General features: G+C 34.8%; 1 protein-coding gene across 3 annotated transcripts in view; it reads right to left on the bottom strand.

Annotated features, from left to right (window-relative positions):
- dhrsx (dehydrogenase/reductase (SDR family) X-linked) overlaps nt 1-16,318 on the bottom strand; it is a 63,020-nt gene extending 46,702 nt beyond the window's left edge. The window contains exons 1-3 of one of the 3 annotated variants that reach the window (XM_079813440.1): nt 15,903-16,318; nt 8,045-8,301; nt 6,514-6,621 (exon numbers count right to left, since the gene is read on the bottom strand). In XM_079813440.1, coding sequence (XP_079669566.1) covers nt 6,514-6,621; nt 8,045-8,147 — 211 coding nt within the window. In that variant the 5' untranslated portion in view covers nt 8,148-8,301; nt 15,903-16,318. The remainder of the gene's footprint in view (nt 1-6,513; nt 6,622-8,044; nt 8,302-15,902) is intronic. The other 2 variants (XM_079813441.1, XM_079813442.1) reach the window with 2 other exon arrangements.
- Between the last annotated feature and the right edge of the window lie 2,897 nt (nt 16,319-19,215).

Below are 19,215 nucleotides of genomic sequence, written 5' to 3'. Positions count from 1 at the left end.
TGGGTTCTGACGAGAACGAGCCTGTAATGAGCGAAGTGGAGTGGAGTGCCCATAGTTCCAACGAACGTTCGCAAACAGCATCGCAAGTTGATTTGCATACATTTTGTTCTTGCACTGATGTTAAATTTGTAACCATTTTGCACTTTAACAGCCAGTTTGAGATATAGGCTATATTTGAGTGTGTAATGATTCTGACAGTTTTTTTCCATTGAAATGTCTGGGGAAAAGTGTCCCAATAACCCTGAATTCACCCTATACTCTTTGAAATCATAATTACATTGCATTATGAAGCTTGAAACCCCAAATATTATAACATTCTTCATTAACAATTATTCAGTTATTTGTAACAATCTCATTGTAAAAAAAAAGAAAAAGAAAAAAGTGGTTTCAATGTAGCCAGCTACTTTTTGATAGTAACTTGTAGTGTAGCTACTTTTTCAAAAGGGTATAACTTGAATGTAACTTAACTACTTAAAGTAGTTTTTACTACAATGTTTTTTTTAGATCAGCCACAGCAAAAAAGAACCACACAACAGACAGAAGAGCAACAGACAGGACTGACAGTTTTTTCCTTTTTCTTCCCTGTAAATGTATACTGTAGGTTGATGTATAATCAATTTGCTCTATTAGACAAAACCATTCCTCTACATAGTGCTTTAAAATTGTGTGTGTGTGTGTCTATAGGATATACTGTATACAAAGCGTCATAAAGATGCATTTTGTCTTAATAGACAGAATTAATTATCAACCTTATCAAAGGCAAAAAAGAAATTAAAAAAAAAAAAAAAAAACAATACTACTCAAATGCTAATGCAGAGAGAGTGTTTTCTGTGATGTGTGTGTGTATATAGCTATTATATATATATATATATATATATATATATATATATATATATATATATATATATATATATATATATAATATGATTATTATTTATTTAATTTTTTGTTGTTGCAATTTTTGCTTTGTACGCGGCAAAATTTTGGTTGGCCCCACCAAATCTCACTCTAAGTTTTTTTGAAAAGTTGGCAGCTCTGATATCGATCTAACACTAGTACTTAGCCAAGTCCTGTTTCTTAATATACAGTACCCTAAGAACCCTGTCCTGCATTTGAATGAACATGCGAGGACAAGGAGAGTTACTCTTGCTGCATTAAGCCCTTCTTATTGCCTTTTATGCGTCACTATTCTCCAGGAAAAAGCTCTTATTGATAATGTAGACTGACAAGGATGGAAAAAAAGAGGAAAGCGCTTGAAACAGGAAGACAAGGAAGAAGAAGGTGGGTTGGAGAGCTTCTTCAGCACCAGTCATACTAATAACACTCTACATGGTATGGAAAACATTCAAATGTATAACAGGCAGGGCCGGTTCTAGGCATGGGCAGTTTCAGTTGAAAGCTTACCCTCTTTGGCTTGCTGTAAATGCTGTTAAACTGAAAGTACGAGGCAAACTGTCTGGTTAAATAACAGCAATGAAATAAGAATAAGCTGTTCATCTTCTAATCAGTTTAGGGCCATTCACACAGGATGCGTTTTTGCGATTTTGAAAAGTTATTTTAACTTGAGTGCCTCTATCTATCTATCCATCCATCCATCCATCCATCCATCCATCCATCCATCCATCCTACCTACCTACCTACCTACCTATACCTACCTACCTACCTACCTACCTACCTACCATAAGACTGTAAGATGCCGGGAAGTCTGTGCTAAGGAACAACTACTTCCGAGAAAACAAAGGATGTTTCGGGAAATTAACATTTGAACTTAATTTACATTTCACCCCCCCTCACCCCATCTCTCCTCTATAATTCACCCAAAATCTACATGGGTTAAGTACTATACATGTTTGGAATCATTTGAAACGTTCCAGTGCGACTGGTACAAAGGTAAAGCAAGGTTTTAAGAGTTTAGAGATATTTTGCTTATTGTGGTGGGTGTGTCCTCTGCCAATCAGCCTTTACCTCCTGTCCTCAATAAGGTGTAAATTACAGGTCTACAGGACTTGATTAATGCAAATTCCCATTGTGAAGTCATGTTTACATTTGAAGGAGGTTTCTGTCTTGGTCTGGTCTGTTTTTTGTATTTAAGGGATGTTGCAGAAGGGTCAGGGCGCGATTCTGTAGCCAGATCAGCCCGTAATGCATTATGCATTATGTATCCTATTTCCTTGAGGGCTGGTATGCATCTCTTACTCTTTACTTTGGAAAATTTGATGTTATGTATTGATTATCTTTGAATTATTATGTAATTGGCATTATACATTTACCTAACTAATAATAAATTGTTACATTTGATTTATTCTGACTTCTGACTCTGAAATTATTGATTTTAGTGCATTATGATGTATCCTTTGTTACCGCAAATCTGCGACCAGGGTTAAGTACATACTAGATCTCGGATTGTATGGAGCATGGGGCACATCTGGCGAGATTCTAGATTTCTGACTAACTGCTCGACTTGAACTAAGTTGTTATGCAGTCGCATTATAGGGGGCCAGATAAAATGCTATTGAGATAATACGGAATTGTTTTATGGTACTGGCCATAACCTCTGGTTACTGTTTCAGCTTTAACCAAGTTGTTATATAGGTGACTGTAGGGGGCTACATGGGTACTTTTTAACAATAGCAAGCTTGGGGGGCATTGTTCAATCGCTTTAGCCATAACCTCTGGTTAATGATCGGACTGGCGAGTTTGTGATTGTGGGCCCGCATAACGGCCGGTGCGAGGACCCTGTGCGACTCTGAGAATCGAATGAATGATTTCAATAAGAGTAAATAGAGTAAATAGAGTTAAATAGAATAATCAAATGTGTAGTTAAATTGTTATACAAATGATCTAATAACCAATCGGCATTCTAACTTAAATTTGTCAGATAAAGGTAAATTGGAATTAAAGGGGTACTTCAGCGCTGGGAAGATGAATGTGTATTTAAACTTGGTAATTTATGTAGTAGAAATGTGAAATTATTTTTTGAATTTGGTGCCTTCTAGACTGAGAAAAGACAGAAAATGTATTTTTGTCTCATGTGGATGAAAGACCAACAACTCCCAGAATGCACTTGCTTTGCTGCCCTATGAGGCCACTCCCAAAGCTACGGCTACTGGTTATATCACTTGCCCACCATGACACCGCCCCACCGTCGTTTTGATATTCATAGTAATACAGGGGCTGGTCATATAATTAGAATATCAAAAAGGTGATTTATTTCACTAATTCCATTCAAAAAGTGAAACTTGTATATTATATTCATTCATTACACACAGACTGATATATTTCAAATGTTTATTTCTTTTAATTTTGATGATTATAACTGACAACTAAGGAAAATCCCAAATTCAGTATCTCAGAAAATTAGAATATTGTGAAAAGGTTCAATATTGAAGACACCTGGTGCCACACTTTAATCAGCTAATTAACTCAAAACACCTGCAAAGGCCTTTAAATGGTCTCTCAGTCTAGTTCTGTAGGCTAAACAATCATGGGGAAGACTGCTGACTTGACAGCCGTCCAAAAGACGACCATTGACACCTTGCACAAGGAGGGCAAGACACAAAAGGTAATTGCAAAAGAGGTTGGCTGTTCACAGAGCTCTGTGTCCAAGCACATTAATAGAGAGGCGAAGGGAAGAAAAATATGTGGTAGAAAAAAAGTGTACAAGCATTAGGGATAACCGCACCCTGGAGAGGATTGTGAAACAAAACCCATTCAAAAATGTGGGGGAGATTCACAAAGAGTGGACTGCAGCTGGAGTCAGTGCTTCAAGAACCACTACGCACAGACGCATGCAAGACATGGGTTTCAGCTGTCGCATTCCTTGTGTCAAGCCACTCTTGAACAACAGACAGCGTCAGAAGCATCTCGCCTGGGCTAAAGACAAAAACAGTGGTGAGTGGTCCAAAGTTATGTTCTCTGATGAAAGTAAATTGTGCATTTCCTTAGGAAATCAGGATCCCAGAGTCTGGAGGAAGAGAGGAGAGGCACACAATCCACTTTGCTTGAGGTCCAGTGTAAACTTTCCACAGTCAGTGATGGTTTGGGGTGCCATGTCATCTGCTGGTGTTGGTCCACTGTGTTTTCTGAGGTCCAAGGTCAACGCAGCCGTATACCAGGAAGTTTTAGAGCACTTAATGCTTCCTGCTGCTGACCAACTTTATGGAGATGCAGATTTCATTTTCATTTTCACATCACCAGGCTCAATATTTACATAAACCCCTCCTCCGAGAATATTAAATAGGGGGGGGTGAGGCCATTTTGTATCGCGGCGCTGTTGTGGTATAGTTAGGCTGGAGTGTTGTTGCCGCGATGCCGAGGAAACGCTGTTATATTCATCCGGATTGCAGGTCTGGGGTACTTGCTTTGTTCAGCCTTCATAGGGACAGGGGTGCGTTGCAGAGCGTTTAACATACAACATGTTATATGCACGTGTGTATGAGACAGAAGGGAACAGGCACGTGCGGGGCTCCCTCCCGCAGCACATCTCACGGAGGGAAACTTTCACAATGTTCGCGAGTTCAACACCGGATTTGCACAACGTGAGCTGCATAAGACAAACACTGCCAGTGTGTGAATGCACGACGCGCGCGGGGCTCCCTCCCGCAGCACATTTCACGGAGGAAAACTTTCACAATGTTTGTGAGTTCAATGCAGGATATGCACAACGGCTTGACCTGAAAGCTGGATTTACAAACAGAAGCTGTTTATGGGCCACAACCTGTAAGTCTGATTTATTTTTCATTGATGTGTTTTCCTGTAATAGGTTGTAGCAAGGAAGTAAACAGATGACAACACTGTTCTGTAAACCAGTCTGTTAAATGCTTATTCATACTTAACGTTATCCGACGAACACCTATCGTTACAAACACTAACGTTAAAATCTCAACAGCGAACTTGGCATTAGTGTAAATGATTCTTTGATTAGAGCTTTTATGTATTATTTATCTACAGGCATGCTAAACATGGTTCTGTGTGTGATTTGGCTACTATAGTAAAGCCAGTGTTTAGTGTTTTGGGTTAATAGTTCTTGCGACAGATATTTGGCTATAATCGTTCTAAAAATACAAAAGTAACAGTGCCATTCAGTAGCGATCACTATAGATCCGCAGTCTTTACTCATTAGGACTGAACAGGTTCTGCTCGATCATCTTCACTAAAATGTTCTGGGTCTGATTCGGGCTCAGATTGGTGTGGTTTTATTGACGCCATCGTTTCTAATACTGACAAAAGCACAGTCTACCGGTAAGGTAAGGGGCGTGACGTTTCCGATAAACGTACACTGCGGTTAGCGAATCACAACACACTGGGCCAGCTAACCAATCTGAGCCCATTGCGTATTTTTGAGGGACTGGCTTCATACAACCCGGAAAGCATCAGACCGTTTTACAAGGAGGGACAGAGCAGTGTAGAATAAAGGTCAAATATATGAAAAATAATGATTTTTTTTTAAAAACAAAGCATTAACACATGTTACAGTGCACCCCACAAACACAATCAAGCCTTCAAAACAATGTGTTTTACCACCCCTTTAAAAGAAATAAACATTCTGAAATATATCAGACTGTGTGTAATGAATGAATATAATATACAAGTTTCATTTTTTGAATGGAATTAGTGAAATAAATCAACTTTTTGATGATATTCTAATTATATGACCAGCACCTATACAATCGTTTCGTTCAGTTAGAGAACAGCCACTACAATTAAAAACTGAACATGTCTTTTCAATAAAGTGTGAGTGAGCCGAACGAAAGTCACAGAACAAATGCAGCAGGAGTCAGATTTCATTCATCACGAGAGCGAAGAGCTGAGCTGAGGTAAGCACGGCCTTCATTCACGACGTGTCCAGTCTGGCACGTTTTCAGATCATGCCTGTGGAAGCTTAACTTTCATAGGAATTCATTGAAAAGTTGAAACACTCACTTTGCTCCACATTGCTCCATTATGAATGCCCGAGCTGAGCGGCCGTGTAAATTTACATTCTGTGAGTGAGATCCCACCCCCATGGGCGGGATGATAACATACAGAACTAGCTCCTGCTACTGGCTGTAGTCTCTAGCCTCTGGCCAAAAAATCCTCAGATGACACAAAATGACGATATTTGCGTCATCGGAGGATGTTTTCCAGAAATAAAATGCATAATTCTCTCATCTCAGGGGGACATGAGGGGGAAAGTACGATAATTTGAATATACTACCGGGTTTCTACTGATACAAAGCTTAATGATAATCGCTGAAGTAACCCTTTAAATTACTTTGCTCTGCTGAAAAGACTAAACGAAACCGCCATTGGGACGATTGGGCGGGCCTTACACTATCTATCTTTAAAAAAGCCCACCCAGGATATCTGCCAACCCAACCTTCTATAGGTGCCTAGAACCAGGCCTGATCACACGTAGCAGGGAACCAATTAACAGGTTATAACCACAGGAACAGATCTGTAAGCTGGAGTCCAGACACCAATGGAATAGTGTTAGTGCACTGATCTGAAATCAGGTATAAGATGATACTATACCAATGATCACATGCATGTCCAGGCTGACCAGGTGTCTGGAAATCTCATATCCCATTCCTCTGGCTCCCCCTGTAACTATGGCAACCTTTCCATTCTGCTTGGGCAAATCTGAGCAAGACAGAAAGCAAGAAAAAAATTATGGATTTTATTTAATGCATAATATTCAAAAAATGGGGGGGGGGGTGTTCTACATGGACATTCTTTGTTTTTAGGGCATATTCTGTCATCCCTCTGTGAGTGTTCTTGGATGTGCAGTGGCCTCAGGGATCATTAAATGTAGAAAATGCATGACCTGATTTTGTGATAAGCCTACTAATGGTGCCTTTCCTTCACTCTTTTGCTTAATGGGTATTACTTATAAATATGACTAATGTAGAAAAAACAGGTCCACTTGTCCAAGATTGATGTTTTACTGGCCAATCTTTTTGTCAAATAATATTAAGTTAATTATGCATTAACTGTAAGGCTTATTGTATTGCCATCACACAACGTATTCAAAAAAATATTGGTATTCAAAGAAAGCAAACAAGTCTTAAAAATCAGTGTTCCTTAATCATCCTTTATTTTTCTCTCTCTTTTTTATAGCTAATCCCGTGGGCTTCAAAAGCTTTAAATATTTCTGAATCAAAAGACCATTGTGAGGTAGGATTGGATTTGGGTCTAATCCTTGTGCTTTGGGACATGTTTGCCCTTTCACGGTGATTTAAATTAGTAAATAGCGGTCTAAAATTGCAACCGAGCAACCTTAAGTAGAAACTTGTGATTACTTTGTGATGACGAAAGCATCATTGAATCTCTGTCAACACTCAGAATGACCAGGAATCTGCCATAAATCATTTATTACTAAGAAAAGGGGCACAAGTGTGTACACTATAAAACCAGAATTTAAGCAAGAAACCAATGAAACACTGGGGGTCTGTAAATAAGATTTTCTTATAAGATACTTTAAAAAAAACTGCATTACATTTCTAACAATTTAAATAAAGATTAACTATTGATGTTTATTATGTAATCACGTTTAATATATTATAAAAGTTTAAGCAGTAGGCCTATAAATCACAGACAACGCGAGTGAGGAGGAGCCATAATATGCAACAGTCAAACTGTCTCAGAATAAAGTATAAGAAAAAGTTGAAGTAGTCCACTCAACAACAACAACAACAACAAAAACTGTAAAAAAAAAAAATTACTCACTATATACTTAAGTGCTCACCCTGTTTTTCCAAACCCGGGTATTATTTACCTTCATCAGTGTTTTAGACAGAATAACAGTTTCAGTCACCATCCACATTTATTACAACTTTTCTTCCACACAACTAACGTGAATAGTGACTGATGCTGTTATTCTGCCGTAAAACTCATGATGCAGAATTCGTTTTTAAGTGAACTGTCCCTTTAAGCGCAGTTCTCACATAGCGTTCCAAAATTACACCTGACAGCTTATTACTATTGAATAAACGTTTGACAGCTAACGTTACAAAATAACTACCCGTTAGACCACTACAGATCCGTAAAGATAAAAACCTCTAACCTGGCAGGTTGAACGATTTGTTGAAAAGCTGGTATAGGAGAACTTTGACGCCGTCTAAGTAGAGTCTGATGAAGCCGAGGATGCAAGGCAAAAACCACCACATGTTTGAAGATGACAGTGAGTGTCTCAGTATTTACGCTCCGTGCTGAAATACAGCAGGAACGGATCAGCTGTTCTTACGATAGTTCCGCTGTCTACGACAATCACTGTAGACACGCAATAGAGTCTGGATTCCGATTTACTACAGGGATTATCCACTGCCAGGAAAGAAAAAGAAAAAATGACAGAAAAAAAATACAGCTGGTGAAGATTACCAAAAGACATAGCAGGATAAGGATTTGAAAGTTTGGTATGAACAAACATTTAAGACATTTAAATCCAGTCCAGTCCAATCAAGAAATACCTTGGATAAAAATAGTTTTTTTAGCGGCCAGTGCAAATATAATAGCTATAGCTGGCCAATATAATGCAAATATTGTAGCCTGTAGGCCTAATCAATGACAATAATGACAGCAAATAAGATCAAATAATTGTTGAATTTAATTGGCCAATTTGGTACAGTTATCAGCCGATGCAGTTTCAACTAATGACAGACTGATATAGCAGCAGGACAAATGGAAGATATACAGTAGCCCTATATACACTCACATAAACACACACAACAATTGTTTTTGTGCGAAATTTAAAGCGCTTAAAGAAATACAATACAATGGGGGTTTTTTTGTTACTAAATTGTTCACTTTATTCAAAACAGATTAGGCCTTTTCTTTGTTCTTCAATAACATTCTCACATCAATTTAGATGTGTGGATCTTATTTCAGCAAATTACACCTATCCCCTGGCCTGTGTTACAATTCACCCCATAAGTGGGGTCGATTGTAGGCCAACAACAGAACTCTTTGTGTTTGACATTAAAGGGATAGTTCACCCAAAAATGAAAATTCTGTCATCATTTACTCACCCTCAAGGTGTTCCAAACCTATATGAGTTTCTTTGTTCTGCTGAACACAAAAGAAGATATTTAACCAAGCAGATAGAGCAACTATTGACTACCATAGTAGGAAAAAAAATACTATGGTAGTCAATAGTTGCTCTATCTGCTTTGTTACAAACATTCTTCCCTCTATCTTCTTTTGTGATCAGCAGAACAAAGAAACTCCTACAGGTTTGGAACAACTTGAGGGTGAGTAAATGATGACAGAATTTTCATTTTTGGGTGAACTATCCCTTTAACTCACATAATCTGTGATTGTGATTTGTAGCAGCAGACAAATGTGGCTACCATGTAGCCTATCAAATTTTGATAGATCTAGCACAAATAACCACTCAGTTACCGATGCTCAAACAAAAGGTGTTACTTTCATCCTTGGTCTCCCCCTACTCCATGTTGTAGACCGCAAATCCGTTTTCTTGCAGCTACAAACAAAAATTTTGGAAGAAAATGTCTAAATATTAATGGAATCAGAACATAAAAGGCCTAATATTAAATCCTGTCTGGCTAGCATGCTTCCCATAATGCTTATGCGCGTTAGGTCAGTAGGCGGTCTTTTGTGGCTGTTCGAACACATTCGACCACATGAACGTTTACACTACGAAAGCAATTCGGTCGAATGCGTTTTCGACTACTTCTGAAAATGGTCGAAAGTGGACAAGCTCAAAACGTTTTAGACCCCGTTTAGAACTGTATTTAGCATCGTCCACTTGTGATCTGATCAACCAAAACGCATCTTAAAACCAGGTCTAAACAGGGCATTTGTGACATGGCGCATATATAGCCTATATAATATAGTGCTATATACATCATCCAATGCTTGCTCTAAAGATGCTGGGCAGAATAATTCACATGATTTCTGAATGTGACACTGAAGACTGAAGTAATGATTGCTGAAAATTCAGTTTAGCTAACACAGGAATAGATTATTTTTTACTATTTACTTTTTTTTTGTATGATTTGTACTCAAATAAATGCAGACTTGGTGAGCATAAGAGACAGTAAAAACACAGAAAAGACAGATTTTTTTTTAAATCTTATCAAACCCAAACTTTTGAACTGCAGTGCATGTATGTTAAGATGTTAAGTTATATAAGTTGATGATAGATAGATAGATAGATAGATAGATAGATAGATAGATAGATAGATAGATAGATAGATAGATAGATAGATAGATAGATAGATAGATAGATAGATAGATAGATAGATAGATAGATAGATAGATAGATAGATAGATAGATAGATAGATAGATAGATAGATAGATAGATAGATAGATAGATAGATAAGAAACATAAAAAGGTTGGATGTTCTTGCTTCCAACAAATTACACAAGATGTGCTTTTGGAACATTTTCAAATTTCGCTGCATAACATGGATCAGGTTTTACTTGTGGAGTTGCCAGCTCACCAGCTTAAGTTCTGCTGTCATTACAGCAGAAGGAGGACAAAATAATCCTAAAACATTCTGAAGTTCATGTGAATTGTTCAGTTCAACTTTTCAGTGAAAATGTTATGTGGATAAATCGTCAAGAAAATAGTATATATTACAAAGAAAAAAAATTATACTTCTATACTCGAAAAAACAACCTTTTTTATCTATTTATTTGCTTGCTTGCTTGCATTTATAGTGTGACGTTTCGCTCTACATTCTCGGCACATGCAGGTTTTACCTGATGGGAGCAAACAGGCATTTATGTAGCCTACTGTCATACAAGGGGGATGTGTGCCATGAAAACGCCTCAAGAGCAGGAACACAAACCTGGGGCTCAGCTTTGGTGCAGTGACAGCAGGTTGTGGAGAATCCTTGATGTTTGACTAGTACTATGTAAACAGACATTTTCTACTGGAAGTGCTCTCAAGAAGGGATTTTGTCTGAGAAGAAGACAGCCTGGATGTCTCAAATTGTGGAAATTGAGCACCAGGGAATTCTATCTTTGAAGAATTTTGTTTAGTATTTAAGCTTTGACCTGTTACTGAATTTTTATAATGTATGAACAATTCAGGAAAAAAGAAAAACGTTGGAAATGGGTCAGATGGACAACACAGAACAGGCTGAGGTCTGACAAAATGACAACTTGCTATTCCACACAGCTCTCAAGATTTGTCCTCGCTGGTTAAATCAATACCACTGATCAAAAGTGAAAACTTCTAATAATTTTATGTCAGTGTGACCAGAGGATCTCCTATCTTCTCTCTCTCCTTGTCTTCATCTCTTTCAGCAGACATGTTGCTTTATCCTATCAGGGCCAGGGAGGTTGCTTCCTCCTGAGCATGTTCTAACAACGCTGACCTGAATCCCTACTCACAGTCGTTTCTTTCCAGAAGTGTTAAGCCTCCAGACAAACATCCACTCGCGCATAAACTCAATCTCTCTCTCTGCTTCTTTTCCACTTACTCTGGATGTTAGATAGCAAAACAGCTGTTGTATTTTCCCCTTCAGAGTTTGTTTGTATCTACTGACTCCTTGTCAGAATGCATTCAGAACAACAGCACTTTTAACCTGGGAGCTTCAACCCTCCCCCATCTCTCACTCTACCTCTTCTTATTCTCCCTCTCACCCTCCCTCCAGTTTCACTGTTCCAAGAACAGTTGTGTAATTTGTTGCATATGCACACATGGAGTATAGTTGGCATTCAGAGTATGAGTGAGCGGGATAGTTCCTCCAATTTTTTTGGTCATAATTTACCTTTGCTAGACCTTTGTTCATCTTCAAAATGTCCCTCCATTGAAAGTCCAAGTAACCAAAACTTAGAGAAGCTCCAAAAAGGTCATAAAAGCGTAAAATAAGTAATCCATATGAATGAATTCCTTAATCCAAGTCTTGAGTACAATCTTGATAAAATCACTTTATATGAACTGATTTACTTTTATTTTAAACAATAATCGACAAACACACATACTGAAATGAGCACATTTGAGTTCATGTGTTTACTGTATGCAATGTGCTCTATGTATGTGTGTTTATATGTACAGTAATAAAAGCCTAAATAAAATGTGTTCATCATGTAAAGTGATCTATCACTTCACAAGACTTGCGACCCGGGACGTCATTCACTACCCTCGTCCTCATTCATTTTTTAAAGTTAGACATCAACCTTCTTAGTATTCCTCAATCAATTCATTATAAACAATATAACAAGAAAAAAAGTATAAAATAATGCCTGTTTTTCCATAAATTTTTTGTAAAAATTGTATATCGCTAACGACCCGAGGTGTGTAGGATGAATTGTACGTATATATTTTTTTATGCACAATAATAATTTAATCTTTAATGACGGAATAAGTGCAATTCACCTTTATTCCACAAGGTGGCAATGTCTGAAACACAATGATGAAGTGACGTTTCACTCATAGTTACCTCAGACAGAAAACGAAACAATAATGCTAAGTATAATCTGCAAAACTTGAAATGGCTCAGCGATTTACAGCAGAGCAAGTACTGAACACAATCAAATATTAGTGTCACTGTCACTTGATCTGGCGAAGAAGCTGTCAGTGATCTAAATATTTATTTTGAAGATGTTGAAAATGATCGTTTTGAGAATATGTTTGAGATCGCGAATATGAGCCAGATGCTGAATGTATACTGGGAAATGAGCTCTGACTAGGACATGATGATGGTATAAAACATCTGCTCAAGCTGAACTCTTCCAAGCTCCAAAAGGTAACGAAATATGCTTTAGTTGTAATTGTTACACTAATATCAGGAGAGTTTTATATTATCGCGGCAGGTAGAGAGCCATCCGTGTTATAGATCCGGGTCGCTAAAGACCCGAATATGTAAGAATGATTGGCGAAACAGTCATACATTGAAGGGTTAAACCACTCATTCACTAATGGATTTGGTTTCCAACACCCTTATATGACCTTTTTGGATATTTTAAGTTTTGGTAACCTGACTTTTAATTGAGGGACAGAAACCTCTTAGGTGGTTGGCCAGAAATATGTTCAGTAAAATATGGACTGTACGGCTGATGTAACATCAGAAGGTATCTATGACTATGTTTACAAAGTTAATGTCGGAGTACTTTTTGACCAGAATTATATTCAATGGGTGAAATATGGACTACTGTATGATGATGAAACATCAGGAGTCAATGAGTATGTATAGAAAGGTCGACATCAAGTACGCTTTGGCCTGATATACTGATATGTCCAGTAGTCAAAAATGGACTACTTCCTGGCTGATAAATCAGCAGGAGTCAATTATTATGTCTAGAAAGTTCAAGACCAAAGACCCTTAGCCTGAATTATGTCAGAAATGTGGACTATATTGTTGATAAAAGAGCAGGAGTAAATAAAGTTCAAGATGGAGACTTTGGCCAGAAATATGTTCAGTAAGGTCAAATATGGTGGGTTTGAAGATTAACCACAGTCTCATGGGATGTATTTCATCAATTATGATTTAGGATTTAATGTCACCTCACTGCTTCAAACTGTTTCAATAGGCGTTTCAAAAGGTGTTAAATTTATTGTGAGGTCTATTAAATTTATTTCCTCGCCACATTTATTTATTTATCTGTTTTTTAAATGTTCAATATAGTTTGATGGACACTAATGGGTATGGACAGTCAGTCTTAATGAGTATAAGTGTGGTCATTCTGTAATGAATTGTGAATGTCAGTGCAGTAAAAGATTTCCTCACATCATTCTTGTCTCTCTCTTGAACACAGAAATATCACACACCTAAATACATTTCATACATTGTTTTTTTAGTATTCTTTTTATTCAAGTCTAATGCTTTTATATTCAGATGAACATCTTCAACATCTTGAGTCATCTTCAACAAACACAACAAACAAAATTAAATCTACATCTGATCTGCCCTCTATTTGTCCTTCAGATAGGAAATGTAAGCGACTCTTTGAGTTCCGTCGGTAGCAGCTCACCTCAATGCCACTGATCTGGGTCTAGCGGTTCGTTCTCAAGCTCACTTGCAATAGGTGGCCTCGGTTCGAGGGCAATTTGGCAGTTGGACGCGCTCATGATGCGCTATGGTGACTGTGCTGACACTTGAGATTCTTCTCACGTTCAGAGTGGAGTATTTAATCGGTGAGTCACTATGCTCGTGGTGTGAAATTGTGGACGGTTTGCAAAAGGAGAAATAGATAAATCTTTTACTCTAAGCAGTGGAAAAAGATAACGCATTAGCCTATTAAAGCATTGCATAAATTTGCACGTTGCTTGTAGACTATACATTGGTGAATAAATAAATATAAAGACATCTAAAGCTGTAGCATTGAGTTTTCATTGAAAATATGCATTACGAGCGGATTAAGACACGAACCAAATTCTAAACGCTCTCGCATCCCAAGCGCACAACAGGCGTACCACAGGTTTCTATGGCAAGCCGTTTTAACATTTATTTCATAAACTCAAATAGGCCTCTATTTTGTTTCTAACTATACATCATATACTATAAAATGTAGGCCTATATATTGTTACTAGTGACGGACAGTCTCATAAATCATTCTAGTAAATTAATCTCTAGAAATAGATAGTGATTAGAGATAGTTACACTCTAAAAAAAAGGTATATGGCACCAAAAATGGTTCTTGGCTCGTAATCATAGGGGAACATTTTTAAGTGCTATATAGCACCAATTTTGGTGCTTCAGTGGTTCCTCAGCGGTTCTTCAGAGGTGCTATATAGTCAAAGAACTGGTGAAGAACCTCTGAAGAACCACTGAAGCACCAAAATTGGTGCTATATAGCACTTAAAAAAGTTCCCCTATGATTACGAGCAAGAACCATTTTAGGTGCCATATAGAACCTTTGTTTTTTTTTTTGTTTTTTTAGTGTAGGCCTATATGTAGACTAGCCTACCAGAAAAACAAATTAGTAGCTAGGCTACATGTAACACTGGAATATAGCAGCAGCAATTGATTTTCACTCTAGATAGACAGATAATAAAATATAATAAAATATTAATATTAATATTAGGTTACAATTCAACAGAAAAAAAGAAAACACTGCAAGAATTTTTGCCACTAACTGAATAGGTAGCAAATTAATAATGTAACGAATATGTAATGACTATTATAAGTAATGAATAGTTAGTCCTTGACTATTGGAATACATTGGTAGGCTATCTATTAAAAAGTTACGAGTGAAATAAAATACACTTGTTAATATTGGATTACTCATTATCTTATAGGATAAATATAGCCTACTAGTGGATTAAGAAAAATAGATACTATTTAATTTATATGAATACATGTTAATTAGGCTTGCCATAGGATTCCATAAACTTCCAGTGCGATTAACGGGTGTAACATATTTGCTTTTAGTGTATCCGAATACTACGACAGACGAAAGGAGTTAGGCTACATACTGTTCGCACTAGGAGATGGCTCTCAACAGATGCCATGCTTAAAAACATTTGCGAGCCCTTGATATCATATCTGTGCCAACTTTTATTGGTAGCCTAATGTTTGCTCACCGCGCAGCAATAGCCTACACTCTGTCAATTTGGGAAAGAAAGAACTGAATTCATGAAAGGTGATTTAGTCCTTTGCATATTTACTAATTGAGAAAAGTTATTTCATAAATGGCAGCTAAGTAACTTGAATTCAATAAGCGATAGATGGAAGAAGATCGACGTTCCTTCTCGACTCCCTGATTTCAGATTAGTTAAAAAGCTTAAAATTGGACATGTGAAATGATTTGAATTGGAGCGTCCACATTAACAGGTGGAAGGAAAGCCTGCCTTTGCAATGGTTACCGACGGCCAGTGAAGCGCAACACGTAAGTGGAAAAGGACACCTCAGCCTATATCAGTAGCCTATATTAAAATTATACCGAATCACTGCTGTCTATCCCTAAATCTCATTCCTGGAGTTAAACGGGTTAGTCACATTGAACTTACCAGAGTCACCCTTTGCTCCCTCGTTGATCAGTGCCAATGGATGGGACACCCGGTGCATGTCCTTAAAGACGCATCCAATAATGTCAATCAAATTCCGTGATCACAATCCACATCTCGACATATATACCATAATATCACGTACAAAATGAGCAGGATCGCAAAAATAAACAGTGCAACCAGTATTGCTTTGGTGACAGGGGATATTAAAGACTGCATGATACCGGCGAGCTGGAAAAGCACCGTGAGCGCAATGAAGATGGAAACACGTTCAGGCGCCAGCAGCGTCCGATCCGGTCCGTATCTGCATTGGTGCGTGCCGAGTGGGGGAACCTAGAGTGAAACGCGTGGCTCTTCAAAAATATGACACGCGAAAGAGCGCTGCCTCTTCCATTGGTGATCTCTCACACCATTTGCGCAAGGGGGCACAATACTCTGGGTCCCTTCAGGATACCCATCATCCAATGCTTGCTCAAAAGATGCTGGGCCATGTTAAATAAATCTACTATTAAAATAAAATCATCATTCAATTATATATAAGCCTATGTAGCTATGTAAGTGCTTTATTAAACATGTATTTTATATATGTAGTCGGATGTGTCCCTAAATTGTATTGTCACAAGCCGTCGACAAAGACGATATCACTCGGTTTTATTTTAGCCTTAATCCCAACCGCGCCAGTTAGTTATGTATCCGATAAGGGTGATTCTCAGAGGGTGAAATATTTGTCATTGTACTTATAAATTCATGCTGTAGAGCAGCCTGCGCCTCTGTTGTTGCAGCGCCTTCATTAACACTAGATGGCGTAAGAAGTCTATTTTCTGTATGCTAGAGCGTGCGCCATCCGCCATGCTAAAAAAAAGAAGCACACCCTGAGTGAGGCACATGCAAGTCCAATGACATTTGAGCAAAAAATAAAAATAAATAAATATTATATATATATATATATATATATACATTTTTTTTTACTAAAATACTAAACGATACAATTCTAAATGTATATATATATATATATATATATATATATATATATATATATATATATATATATATATATATATATATATATATATATAGAATTGTATCGTTTAGTATTGTATCGTTTAGTATTTTAGTAAAAAAATGTATATGTATAATACTATATATATAGCCTATATATATATATATATATATATATATATATATATATATATATATATATATATATATATATATATATATTAGCCTATATATATATATATATATATATATATATATATATATAGGCTATATATATAGTATTATACATATATATATATATATATATATATATATATATATATAGGCTATATATATAGTATTATACATATACATTTGTTTTACTAAAATACTAAACGATACATATACAAAAAAATGTATATGTATAATACTCTATATATATATATATATATATATATATATATATATATATATATATATATATATATATATATATATATATATATATATATATATATATATATATATATATATATATATATATATATATATATATATAGAATTGTATCGTTTAGTATTGTATCGTTTAGTATTTTAGTAAAAAAATGTATATGTATAATACTATATATATAGCCTATATATATATATATATATATATATATATATATATATATATATATATATATAGGCTATATATATATATATATATATATATATATATATATATATATATATATATATATATATATATATATATATATATATATATATATATATATATATATATATATATATATATATATATTAGCCTATATATATATATATAGGCAATATATATAGTATTATACATATATATATATATATATATATATATATATATATATATATATATATATATATATATATATATATATATATATATATATATATATATATATAGGCTATATATATAGTATTATACATATACATTTGTTTTACTAAAATACTAAACGATACATATACAAAAAAATGTATATGTATAATACTATATATATATATATATATATATATATATATATTAGTGCTGTCAAACGATTAAAATATTTAATCGCGATTAATTGCATTAATGTCATAGTTAACTCACAATTAATCGCACATTTTTATTTATTCTAAATGTCCCTTGATTTCTTTTTGTCCCATTATTTTTTCTTATTTTAATGCTCTTATCAACATAGAAAAGTGGATCGGCTTGCTTTGTTCAAATGTTTGTTTTATTGAAAACAACATTGGCATACTTTAGTGTTCGATTTCACACCAACATTCTCACTTGGAGCAAATAATCGCTCACACAATGTAATGATGTTTTGTTTCCGGTCTAGCTACATCCGGAGTGGTGTTGTAGTTTTTCTAACGTTACTAGTTGTTGCAACAGCATGTGAAAAAACTACAAAGTTTGTTAGACCAAAAAGAACGTTAATCTCGCGATAAAAAAATTGACGCCGTTAAAATAGGTTTGCGTTAACGTCGTTAATAACGCGTTTAACTGACAGCACTAATATATATATATATATATATATATATATATATATATATATATATATATATATATATATATATATATATATATAGGCTATATATATAGTATTATACATATACATTTTTTTTACTAAAATACTAAACGATACAATTATATATATATATATATATATATATATATATATATATATATATATATATATATATATATATATACATTTAGAATTGTATCGTTTAGTATTTTAGTAAAAAAAAATGTATATGTATAATACTATATATATATATATATATATATAGGCTATATATATATAGGCTATATATATAGTATTATACATATACATTTTTTTAATAAAATACTAAACGATACAATTATATATATATATATATATATATATATATATATATATATATATATATATATATATATATATATATATATATATATATATATATATATATATATATATATATACATTTAGAATTGTATCGTTTAGTATTTTAGTAAAAAAAATGTATATGTATAATACTATATATATATATATATATATATATATATATATATATATATATATATATATATATATATATATAGGCTATATATATAGTATTATACATATACATTTTTTTTACTAAAATACTAAACGATACAATTATATATATATATATATATATATATATATATATATATATATATATATATATATATATATATATATATATATATATATATATATATATATATATATATATATATACATTTAGAATGGTATCGTTTAGTATTTTAGTAAAAAAAATATATATATAATACTATATATATATATAT

This window comes from Gobio gobio (assembly GCF_949357685.1).
Source record: "Gobio gobio genome assembly, chromosome: 3".
Lineage (NCBI taxonomy): Eukaryota > Metazoa > Chordata > Actinopteri > Cypriniformes > Gobionidae > Gobio > Gobio gobio.
The sequence above is the reverse complement of the archived record's forward strand: the minus strand, read 5'-3'. Positions and strand labels throughout refer to the sequence as shown.